The 1,339-nt window shown below is 39.5% G+C and overlaps 1 protein-coding gene across 1 annotated transcript in view; it reads left to right on the top strand.

Moving 5' to 3' along the window:
* Window positions 1-1,339, top strand: part of LOC117176564 (integrin-linked protein kinase homolog pat-4-like) — a gene marked incomplete at its 3' end in the record, with an annotated part of 11,254 nt that overhangs the window by 3,431 nt on the left and 6,484 nt on the right. The window contains exons 2-5 of the mRNA XM_033366818.1: window positions 205-370; window positions 457-649; window positions 739-819; window positions 891-1,280. Of these exons, the coding sequence (XP_033222709.1) occupies window positions 205-370; window positions 457-649; window positions 739-819; window positions 891-1,280 (830 nt within the window). The remainder of the gene's footprint in view (window positions 1-204; window positions 371-456; window positions 650-738; window positions 820-890; window positions 1,281-1,339) is intronic.

Consider the following 1,339-nt stretch of genomic DNA (forward strand, 5'->3'; position numbering starts at 1 on the left):
TTTTCTAAACTTTCAACTCGATATCACGTTTCGCGTGAACGAAAGTTGGATTTAAAAAAAATGTGAAGATTTCTTTGAGTTTTACGCTCACATGGCCTTTAACATCTTCATTCACTTGCTTCGAGAATCATTTTATTTGTTACGTAATGAAATATTTGCATTTTTTTGGCCGTGAAGAGTAATTACATTTTTAACTCTGTATAGAGATGACCATGGATTTAGCCCTTTACACTGGTGCTGCAAAGAAGGTCATACAAAATTGGCAGAGTTGCTCGTTAGCAGAGGAGCACGCATAAACGCAACGAACAGAGGAGATGATACACCATTGCACCTAGCATCAGCACATGGTCACAAAGATATCGTGCAAATGGTAGTCCCCTATCTTGATATTCGTAGAATATAATTATGTTCTGTGAACAATTGAAACAGTTTTTAGATCTTCTTTGATTTCTACAGTTACTCAAAAATCGAGCAGACGTAAATGTAACAAACGAACATGGAAATACAGCATTACATTATGCCTGCTTCTGGGGAGACCAAGCCGTTGCTGAAGAATTGGTAGCTGCCGGAGCCTTGGTTTCGATTGCCAATAAAGATGGCGACACTCCGCTGGATAAAGCTAGAGGTCCAATGGCCAAAATATTACATGGTTGGTAATAGTTATAAGTATTACATAGCAGCAGTTCAGGTTTCTTTCATTTATAATTATATAAAAATTAATATTCTTATCTTAAACAGATCTAGCGGTTGAGTTTGGACAGGATTTAAAGAAAATTCAATTTAAGGACCAAAGCTGGCTCGGTCTAAAAACCAGAAGTCGTAAGTATACGAGATACAAAGTGAAAAAAATTCTCGTGAAAGGTTTGTTGTAATTAAGTAACTTGTAACAGGTGATGCAACTCTTTCGAGGCACAAGGGAATCAACATGTCAGATTTGTCCCTCCATACCGAATTAGCAAACACTCCAAGTGGAGAAACCTGGCGTGGTCGCTGGCAGAATAATGACATCGTCGTTAAGTTCCTAAACTTGCGTGATTGCTCTGCAAGAATATCGAGAGACTTCAATGACGAGTTTCCAAAATTGAGAATATTTTCACATCCCAATATTCTGCCAGTCCTTGCTTGTGTGAATCAGCCTCCAAGATTAGCAACAGTTTCTCAGTATATGCCACGAGGCAGCTTGCATCGGCTTTTGCATGGAGGAACTGGCGTTGTGGTTGACACAGCCAGGGCGCTACGATTAGCTCTCGATGTTGCTCGAGCCATGGCTTTCCTTCATGGTTTGGAAAGACAGAACAGATGTCGATATTTTCTGAATAGTAAACATGTGATGGTGAGT

Source organism: Belonocnema kinseyi, chromosome 7, assembly GCF_010883055.1.
Source record: "Belonocnema kinseyi isolate 2016_QV_RU_SX_M_011 chromosome 7, B_treatae_v1, whole genome shotgun sequence".
In the NCBI taxonomy this organism is placed as follows: Eukaryota; Metazoa; Arthropoda; class Insecta; order Hymenoptera; family Cynipidae; genus Belonocnema; species Belonocnema kinseyi.